The sequence below is a fragment of the Trichophyton benhamiae genome (genome assembly GCF_000151125.1).
Source record: "Trichophyton benhamiae CBS 112371 chromosome Unknown contig01411.14, whole genome shotgun sequence".
NCBI classification, from domain to species: domain Eukaryota; kingdom Fungi; phylum Ascomycota; class Eurotiomycetes; order Onygenales; family Arthrodermataceae; genus Trichophyton; species Trichophyton benhamiae.
Window position 1 is genome coordinate 59364 of NW_003315075.1, and position 8928 is coordinate 68291.

The 8928-nt window shown below is 47.1% G+C and overlaps 5 protein-coding genes across 5 annotated transcripts; all 5 read right to left on the reverse strand.

Moving 5' to 3' along the window:
- Positions 1–63: 63 nt before the first annotated feature.
- ARB_03679 (macrophomate synthase, putative) lies at positions 64–1046 on the reverse strand (the record flags this gene model as incomplete). Its single annotated transcript, XM_003010066.1, has 3 exons — positions 64–348; positions 432–817; positions 881–1046. The coding sequence occupies 3 exons, from the start codon at positions 1044–1046 to the stop codon at positions 64–66; spliced, it is 837 nt and encodes a 278-aa protein (XP_003010112.1).
- A 796-nt stretch (positions 1047–1842) lies between these two features.
- On the reverse strand, positions 1843–3944 carry ARB_03680 (C6 transcription factor, putative; the record flags this gene model as incomplete). Its single annotated transcript, XM_003010067.1, has 2 exons — positions 1843–2821; positions 2875–3944. 2 exons carry the CDS (start codon positions 3942–3944, stop codon positions 1843–1845), a joined length of 2049 nt encoding a protein of 682 aa, XP_003010113.1.
- A 942-nt stretch (positions 3945–4886) lies between these two features.
- On the reverse strand, positions 4887–5470 carry ARB_03681 (acyl-CoA dehydrogenase family protein; the record flags this gene model as incomplete). Its single annotated transcript, XM_003010068.1, has 2 exons — positions 4887–5020; positions 5098–5470. 2 exons carry the CDS (start codon positions 5468–5470, stop codon positions 4887–4889), a joined length of 507 nt encoding a protein of 168 aa, XP_003010114.1.
- Positions 5471–6026: 556 nt separating this feature from the next.
- On the reverse strand, positions 6027–6413 carry ARB_03682 (uncharacterized protein; the record flags this gene model as incomplete). Its single annotated transcript, XM_003010069.1, has 1 exon — positions 6027–6413. The coding sequence occupies one exon, from the start codon at positions 6411–6413 to the stop codon at positions 6027–6029; it is 387 nt and encodes a 128-aa protein (XP_003010115.1).
- Positions 6414–7618: 1205 nt separating this feature from the next.
- On the reverse strand, positions 7619–8872 carry ARB_03683 (uncharacterized protein; the record flags this gene model as incomplete). The annotated part of the gene is made up of 1 exon (XM_003010070.1): positions 7619–8872. The coding sequence occupies one exon, from the start codon at positions 8870–8872 to the stop codon at positions 7619–7621; it is 1254 nt and encodes a 417-aa protein (XP_003010116.1).
- Positions 8873–8928: the final 56 nt, after the last annotated feature.

Genomic DNA, 8928 nt, shown 5'->3' on the forward strand with positions numbered 1-8928 from the left:
TGAGGAAAATGGGAAGCGCAGTCACGTCCGAAATAACAGAGACCTATGGTACTCGGAACCGAATCAGCAAACGGCGACAGCACGAAGCTGAAGCAAGGAACAAAAAGGAAAAGCAGGTCTCACCATGTGGAATCCCTGGTCAATGTACTTCTTCGCGAACTCTCCAGACGGACAGTATATGCCTGCCTTCTTCCCATTGTCTGTCGCGGCTTTACGGATTCTCTCGATAGCGATCTCAAGGTCAGGATGGAACTCGGTAGTGACCACAGGCCGGCCAATGTTATTTCCAAGATCCCATGGCCCGACCAAGAGGACATCGACTCCAGGTACTCGGGCAATCTCTTCGACCTACCCATAACTTAGCAGCCTGTGTGAAGTGTGGGGTTCAAGAAGCAAAGCGGATAGTGCAGGAGGGGATAAAGGGTACAAACATTGTCAAGGGCAGACTTAGTCTCTATCTGCACGGCTGTTATCAAAGCGTCATTCGCATGCTGTAGATATTCTATCGGCGACACATTGCCAATTGAACCCATTGCAAACGGGGCGCCAAACCCTCTCTTCCCTACTGGAGGAAACTTGGCCGACTGGACCAGCTTCCTTGCATCATCCGCCGTCTCGAGCAGTGGAACAAGTATTCCATGAGCCCCAGCGTCAAGTGCGCCTATCTCGCTACCATCAGTATCCATTTCCCCCGTGATAAACGCTGTATTGACCATGAACATACGCTTGACCATCCACCCCTCGTTGGCTGCAATCCTGACAACAGGGCTGACTCCCGTAGCCGCAATGGCTCCTACTGCTTCATGCATTTGGGCATCTGTATTCAAGATCAGCATCCAAGAGCATACTCAATCTTACTCTAAATACCATGGTAAAGTACCATCGATATTGCCATGCTCTGTATCAACGAGAACCCAGTCGAATCCGCATCTCGCCATTACCCGGGAGAGGTTGGCGCCAGGGAACATCTGCCAGACACCGTATGCTGTCTTCCCTGCCTTGAGGACGGACTGGAGCCGGTTTGCAGCCTGCATTGTAGCCGCCATGTTTGAAGCGGTGGACGTGAAGTGTCTATTCCCTAGTTAGTAAACGAAGAAGAATATCTGGAGCAAAGCGTGAAATACAGAGAAGTTCAACTACTGTCCAGTTGCGCTCGGCAACTTGCATATCTAGTTCGTTGTAAGTATACGGAAGACGACGCTTCTCCACCCTGCGGATGCTATGCAAGTTTGGGAGCTTAAGCCGGCGCCGCCCGACAAGCCGACATGGCATGACAGCACAAGCATGGGCATGGCAGAGCACCCCACACAGCAGCTGTACCAACAAGCTATTGGTATACACCACCATAAACAGATCTTCTTTATAGCTTATGCTTTATTACAAAACAATGTCTTTTTCAAGCCTACAGATGGATTAATAGGCTACTATCTGATCTATATAAGTTTCGGGTACAACGCCGGATGACTAAGCCTAAAGCAGCTGTACGCTATCATACAATGTTGAGCCTCCGAGGCTATACGGTTCATCTGCCGTTAAGCAGTCCATATAGGTTTCAAATAGAGGCACCTCCGCTTGGTACTAATAACCTCGGCCGCTCTCTTCCCTAAGTATCAAAGTTTTCCACCTCCCTGTTGACGGTATAGGGTGCATAGAGGGTACTGCCAATCCTGGCCGTATACGACAAGACTGAGTAGATAAACGCTCAAAGACGCCCCATCGTTTTATCCAAATAGTTAAATGAAAACAGAGAAATGTCGCATCCTTGTTGTAGTAAGCTTCTCAAATTACTATCCTGTGCTGTGAGCTATCTTAGCTTAGGGATAAAGAAAATGACGGCGATGGTCATACTGAACAAGGCAAATCATTTGGCAGCGTTTCTAGCCAGGTAACATCATTGATCGGTTGAGCATCTGCTTCCCTGTCCTTAGCACGGGGAGGATTGGTGCTAGCCATCTCAGCCACGCTATTAGCGAGAGACTCTATGGCAACTAGGTATGTTCCAGCCTTGGAATCGAATTTTCGATATTCACCAAATAGTCCAATGCATTTTTCCCAGGCATCTTCCACAGATTTACTGCCTCTCGGTAACTGTTTGATGAGATCAACGGGACAGAGACGAGCAGCTAGGAGCACGAGAGCGCAAATGAAGGTCGACGTAATATTTTCCCACCAGTCAGGTATCGGTGCCTGGTGATCAATTTTCCCGTCGGGATGTTGATTCTCTGCCAAGCAATTTATTATTTCTTGGGCGGAGAGTATGCATTTGCAGGCGCCTTTCAGAATTATGGTGTGTATTATAGGTGTATCAACAATTTCGCAGGCTTCGCCTGAGCGGTTAGAGGTGTTTTTGCCCAAGAGTAGATCCGGCGATGCAGCAAGAAGGGCTAGAAGAGGCCGCCACAGAAGGAGTCGGATGCTGAGATACCTAACGCGGAGAATGTTATGTTGTCGTTTTGCAACTGGACTTTCTAAGGAAGAGTGATTGCTCTCGGGCAACAAAAAAGGAGGAAGAGCGGCCACCCAGTTGCACAGCTTCCGATCTGCATTTAGGAGGGTGGTGAATTCACATATGCCCATTAGCTTATGGGGGTGATGCGTAATAGGGCGAAATTCCTCTTGCACAGCAACAACATCTTCATACCTCTCCATCAGGCGGGTATAAGCGGTGAAGAACTCTATAATTGATGGCCGTTCAGAAGAAGCTGCGGGTTTTCCCCCAAATATCACGTCGATGTATTCATTTTCAAGGGGCGTTGGAAGTGGTGTTTGGAAGGATCGTGGGGTTACAACTGTTTTTGAACCCAGGTTTAGAGCTATCGTCCTACTTACCGGTCAGTATGGGCCTAATCAGTGCATGAATCCGATCGAACCAACCTTTCTAGAAGAATACAGCTGTGCCAGAGCCTCCTCGCAAGCTCTCTATCGACTCTATCTTCAAGATGCTGGCTTCCTGAACCGAGATGAAGCCGAAGTGATTCAGCAATACGAATTGCAAGTCCAATAGATTTCCACGCAGCGTGAAAGTTGTGGATTGCAATCAAGTATTGGCTGGCAAGAATGTGTGCTTGGATAGTCGAGAAGCTATCTGGCCCCAGGGAGCCTAGTCGAAGGAGGCGTTGTGCCGTGTTGAAATAATCTGAGGCGTCAAAATAGGGATCAATGGCAATAGAGCCCAGTGCAAAGATCATGTTAAATATGCCGAGAGAAATAATTTTATCGTCTCCAGAATTTTTACTTGTATATAGTTCAATATACATAGCATGCAACGCTGGGAGATGGAATACTGGCAGGTTAACATATTCACGAGTAAGGTAGATCGCAAAATAACGGTCTGCAATTGAACGAGGAGGTCTTATGAGATCAAGCGGGTCTGGTTTTATCTCCTTAATTCCAGGATTGTCTTTCTGTAGTAGTGATAGTCTAGCAAGTTCTCGTTTTGCTTTCTCGCGATAACCTGGTTTCGAGGTGTCCGTTCTATGTAGAATCGCTTCTTTGAGCTCGGCTAGCCATGTAGATAGATCTAGGGTATCTTTATCCGTGCTTCTGGGGTCAAAACTCTCCACAATCTCAACAGAAGTACTTCGCGGCTCTGGGCCCTTCTTTCGAGACCGCTGGAAGAGCTTCAGAAGGTCTTTCGTGTTTGTAACAGATGCAGACTTCTCAGTAGATAGGTCGTCCGCCTCGCTGTCAGAAATATCATCCGAAATGACACTTGAGCCTTTACTAAACAGCTCCCTGTCATCTGCTTGGGTTGATGGCCGCTTTATACTTGCAGGCCGTGTTGGTAGGGATAATCTTGGAGATTTAGATGGTCGTCCGGAGGGGCTAAGGGGAGGCCGTTGGGTTGGTTTTAGGCTGTAGAGATAAATTAGTTTATATGGCATTCCTTTGATGGTTTCTGTGAACATACGTTGATGAAGGGTAACTGTATTGGCAAGGTTCATTCCGTTGGCGACACGAAGTGCAAGCTATTACCAGCGGTAAGCTCTTGCCAATTTACTTTTCATTTCTTTTTTTACATTTTCGATTGCATACATGGTAGTTCGCGATCACATTTTTTTTTCCTTCTCCTGCAAATCAGACATGAATTGGAGGATAAGGCAGGAAGAGAGGCTCTCGTAGCTGGCGTTATAGAAAAGCTGCACTTGGAGTTTCTCTTCTCACACGAACCGCAAACTACCGAATGATGTTATTATAAGCAGCCACCTATAGAAAAATAATAAGACTTACTGGGTGTTCGACCGTCACATTTGCTATGCGCAGCGCGGCAAGATTCGCAGGTCTGCGCTTTACTAGCTGACTTGGGCACGACCGTCCCGGACTCTGCTGGGTCTTCGGAGGATGATGGCGAAATCTCGGGTTTCATCTCTGAACAGTGACAAATTAAGAGGCTATTGAACGGCCTGCATCCAGCCGTCAGTTGCTATTATTATCCGTTCATCTGCTAATTACCTTCCATTTGAGTACAACGTATGGAGAGATTCGCGTCAGTTTCGTTGTTGCAAAATTAAGGTTTCATGGAACGCCCGTTATGCTTGCTTAGTCATACAGCAGAACGGGATATATAATTTCCGGTAATTAGTTCCAGCTCCTATTGGTGGATTTCGAAGATGGAACCTTACCTAATCAATCACCATTGTTGACGACGTTAACGACAAGCTTCTTCCAGCTACAAGATAATAGCACCAGCAAGCGTTGTGTTTCAATCCACCCAGTGAGATTACGTTAGAAACGTGCTATTCAGCTGGACGACCGCTGTAAGCCAACACCAAGAACAGACAATTTATTCAGCAACCACCACAATCATACATCATCGATGCTACAGTACTCATTTTACAGTACGCGGTTGTCGAAGTATCAGCTATCCAAACAAAACATAATACCCTCTAGAGATTAGCAGTCTTGCCGAGTTTCTTCCCTTCGGCCTTGAAATTCTTCACAAGCTGCCGAACGGCAAGATCAAGGAGAACATCTTCCGACCCTCCTGGTATCCGAGCTCCAGGGACATCACGCAGTATTTCTAGATCAATCAATAAACCGCCAGTTAACCAAGTGGAGCAGGGAAATAGAATCGGGCAAATCAGAAAAATTACTTACTCTCAACTAATTCTCCCTGGCCAGACTTTGTGAATCCAAGTCCCCCGAAGAGCAAAACCGCCACCTGAGCACACTCATTGAGGACCATTCCAGCCTTGGCCTTAGCCAGAGCAGTCAAGCCACCCAGTCTCCTATCTCCCTCGGCCTTTGGCATGTGGCTCATTTGGTATAAGAACTGCTCTACCCAAGCCCACATGGACTCTAGTTCGGCACCAGCCTTGGATAACCTGTGCCTCACTACAGGCTGGTCCATCAGAGTCTTACCAAAGGCCTCGCGCTTCATACAGTATTCGAACGCGGCGCTGAGAGCTACTCGAGCCTGGCGAGTGACTCCAACGGCAATTGTTAGGCGTTCATGGTTGAAATTGGTCATTATGTACCTCATACCATGTCCCTCTTGACCGATGAGGTTTTCAACCGGCACTTTGACATTGTCTAGCTCGATATACGTGGTACCCCCACAGACTTGACCTGAGACCGGGAGTCGACGCATCGTTACGCCTGGGTACCCCTTCAAAGGTACGACTATCATAGATAGCCCTGTTGGCCCTGGTCTGCCAGTACGTACAGCCATGGTTGTGTAGTCTGACCAGATTCCATTCGTGATCCTATCAGGTATGTGAGCTAATTACGCCTCAATGGACTGTAGTGAATTGCACAACAGGGACCAGGATATACCATTTCTTCTCGCCATTAATAATATAGTACTTTCCATCTGCGCTCTTCTCTGCAGTGGTAGTAATATTTGCAACGTCACTACCTGCGTCCGGTTCGGTAATGGCAATACACGATCTGACCTTGGCAGTTAACATATCGGGAAGAAATTTCTCTTGTAGTTCCCGGCTACCAAATGCCAGCATGGGCGGGATTCCAAATGCAAACCCAGCTGTCAGTGAACTCGGGGGCCCACTCAGCCCGCATCTTGACATCTAATCAAAGTCAACACAAGTTGGTGTGTAGCACACAAGTGTGTAGCCACTGACCTCATCCAGATATATACCAGTGTATATTAAATCCCAGTCCTCAACCTTGACACCCAAGATATCATGAATATTTAACTTCTTCAACCATGCAACTGGTAAGGGAGAAGGCAGGTTTGGAAGTAGCATGTTGTGTTTGGCAAATACTTCAAACACATGAGGTGGAACAGTGCCCTCCCGCTCCCATTCCATGGCATGGGAATGCAAATGCTCCCAAATAAATGCTCGACATGCCTTCTGGAACTGACGATGAGCTTCTGTGTAGTATGGCGAGGGAAGACCACAGAGGTATGGCGGTTCGGAGAATGGAACTGGATTTGGTGAGTTTGTTCCCATGTTGTTTTATCCTTCTCCCAATATTTCTGGTTGAGTTCAAAAGTAATGGAATAAAAAGCGTACTAGTACTTTATATCAAAATGGTCATCAATAAGACGAACTTCGTCAGCTTTGGGATGAGGAGGAGTGGAGCCTTGTGCCAAAGCTGGGGGTAAGCTTGACTGGGCCGAGGCAGGAATCACGTGGATTCATTTGGACCCAGCGGCTGAAAATTAACTAACTAGTTAGTTAGGTAAGCGTGCCAGCAAGGTTGACTCCTCCCGAGGTTGGTGCCGCTAAGCTGTAACAACATCTCCCTAGCTGAAAGTGCAAAGAGAAAAAAAAAAATCCATATACCCCATAATATAAGGTCAAAGCAGATGGTATCCTTCATATGCTGAAGGTTATCGACTGTGAAAATGAGTTTCAGACTCTAGAACAGAGCTGTTTGGCCTGAAAATCATCTCGCCTCGATTATATCCTTTCCAGCCTCTTTACGGTTGACGAGCGATGACTTCAACCTTGACCCTGAACCTCTTATTACACTGAAGTATCCCGTACTTGGATGCGTTTGTTTCTTTGATCACGCGGTATCTCTGGAAGTATACTCTGTTTGGTACATCTGCCAACACCTTTGCTACCCTCTATACCCCCGAATTCCAGGAAGAGATGATATCCCTTGCAACTTCTACTAACTGCCTTTTTACACTTTTCTCATCCCAATATTATTTAGACACGCTATTTATTCCTATTATTGACTGTAGCACTGGGCAGAATCTGATCAATCCTGGCGAAAGTGTCTCGTTCTATAAATCGTCTATACAACCACGCTACGACCCTTACCAAAAATTAATATGGGCATCAAAAATGCGTTGACTGTACGCGCTTGGACCTCGACATGATGCCCTAAGCTTCTATAATGCTTACACCGGACACCGCTTGGAATGGTGAAATACGTTTCATGGTTTGATTATCACTACGACTATCTTGATAATTATAAGATAAAAAGATATTTAACAAACTCCCATATACATACAACACCTAAAATCAGAAAACCACTTGCGAGGCGCCTCCTCAAGACAAATAAAGGAACAGAACGAAAACGAGATGAAAATCGCATTTGACAGTGAAACAGCCAAATGGTCCACTGCCACATCATCTCCACAGCTTTGTGGTTCCAAGAATAGTGAGGCTTTGGTACCGTTTACCCAGACACATACATGTTGTTATATTGGATTGGCCATGGTGGTAGAGGGAATTGCTAGGCCAAGTCCTGTTTCTGCTGGGATGTTTGGTGGCGTTCCTCTGGTAACCGGGATTGGTCGTTGAGGGGTTGAAGGCTGCTGTTGTTTTGGCTGTTGATGGCTGCTCTTCGGCGTACCGCCGACGTCCGCAGCCGCAACAGCAACTTCGCGAGGTGTGCCCTGGCTTGCATCGCTGACTGATTTATCTCCAGCTCCAGCTCCACCATTGCTGCTTCCGCCTGTACTGCTGGTAGTTTTACCTCCTCGCTTGACCATCTTGCCTAGCACACTCACTAATTCCGCTGCATCTTCGAAGCTTTCATCGTCCATACCCTCCTGGGCATTGTACACATCTGCGATAGCTTGTTTGGCCAGGCGTCTGCATGCTTTCGAATCGTTCAGACAATCATATAGATATGCGGCATACTCAAGCTTCACTGACAGACGGATCGGATGGGAGCCTGGTAGAAGCTGGTCGGCCAGTGCAGCCACATAGGTGAAACATTCTGTTGCTCGCGGGGTGTAGTCTATGGCAGGAAGAATAAAAGAAGCTGCGAACTTGGGCTGAACTGGTACTTCCAGCCCTGGAGGTTGTAGGTGGCTCCCAGCCCCAACAGGGCCACCTTCTGCTGGATGGGAAGGCACTGATGATGGATCCTGCGAATTACCCCCCTTTTGTTCACCAGAGGGAACAGTTGCATTGACAATATCAACAAATGATGCTGAGCCGGGTAGAGCCTGGATACCTCGATGGTAGACACGCGGCTGATTATGGAAAAGCACAAATATGTGGTAGAACGACGCTTGCAGCTTATATGCTAAAACGCGCAGCTCCACATAATCTGCTACCATAGGATGCACATACTGCTCCACTATTATCAGTCCTTCCCTCGAAAGCCATAGGATATGATGGTATAATTGAAACGACTTTGTTTCCCTCGTAGGATCCAGCCGTCGCAGTTTTCGTGCCCGAAGCAGCTTCTTGGATAATATGACGGAAAGCCCCAAAATCTTATATAGCATACCCGAGAGGAACGGGTTTGTTTCGCTGGTTTGGGTAGCAAAGTGACCAAGAAATTTTTGGTCTACTTCTGAGGATGCCATCCATATAGCGAACTCTATGGGTTCGGTGAAATCCTGCCATAAGCGGGAAGCACAGATTAGTTCTCTGGCATAAAAATGACTTGGACTCAAGGGACCGTGGGCGGAGATGTTAATCAGCTCCGTGGTTGACATGATGCCGCCGATTTATTGCCGGAGGTATGGAGTATAATAATATATCAAAAGGAAAG